General features: G+C 42.1%; 1 protein-coding gene across 1 annotated transcript; it reads left to right on the top strand.

Annotated features, from left to right (window-relative positions):
• Window positions 1–232: 232 nt before the first annotated feature.
• SARC_15681 (hypothetical protein) lies at window positions 233–413 on the top strand (the record flags this gene model as incomplete). Its single annotated transcript, XM_014290204.1, has 1 exon — window positions 233–413. A coding segment is annotated over one exon (181 nt), but the record flags the coding sequence as incomplete, so codon positions are not given.
• Between the last annotated feature and the right edge of the window lie 280 nt (window positions 414–693).

The following is a 693-nucleotide window of genomic DNA, read 5'->3' as shown; positions in this document are numbered from 1 at the left end:
GGCAACAGTATCTTCGAGAGTGTCGCATTTTGGTATTGTATCCATTTGTCTTCCACCACCCTTTCCTAATAAGTCTTTCAGTACATTATAGGACATGTTTTGGTGTTATCGTTTCAAACTATATTATGTCTAACTTTATTGCACTCAAATAATATATGTATATCATCCCTCCCTAACATGTTATGGAATTATCGTTGCCTACAGTTCTAATCTACCCCCTCGTTGTTCACAGATTGCCTACAAATCCAATGCAAACGCTGAGCGGAGGCCAGAGAGTGCGGGTCGCGTTGGCAACTGCGTTCATCCGACCGCCACATATACTGATACTGGATGAGGTGACGAATCATCTGGATATAGAGACCATACAGGTGCGCTATGGGCTCAGAAAAGCCAAATATTTGTTAGCGCTATAGCATCAGAAATGCCGAAGATTTTTATCCATCTGCATGTATCGAGATTGTGTACAGATCACATCAATTTTGAATCATACGGGGTATTCACTCCAAGATAGATTTTAAATCATCAGCATATCACATGAGGTACACAACCCTAGATCCATCTCCTGACCCAGGCCTGCCATGTGCGTGTATGTAGAATGTGATGTACGTTTTTGTTCTGCCACCATCATATTTATATCTCCATGGATCTACACAATCCATTTCCTGACCCAGGCCTGCCATGTGCGTGTATGTT

Source organism: Sphaeroforma arctica (genome assembly GCF_001186125.1).
Source record: "Sphaeroforma arctica JP610 unplaced genomic scaffold supercont1.6543, whole genome shotgun sequence".
Classification (NCBI taxonomy): Eukaryota; class Ichthyosporea; order Ichthyophonida; genus Sphaeroforma; species Sphaeroforma arctica.
The sequence above is the reverse complement of the archived record's forward strand: the minus strand, read 5'-3'. Positions and strand labels throughout refer to the sequence as shown.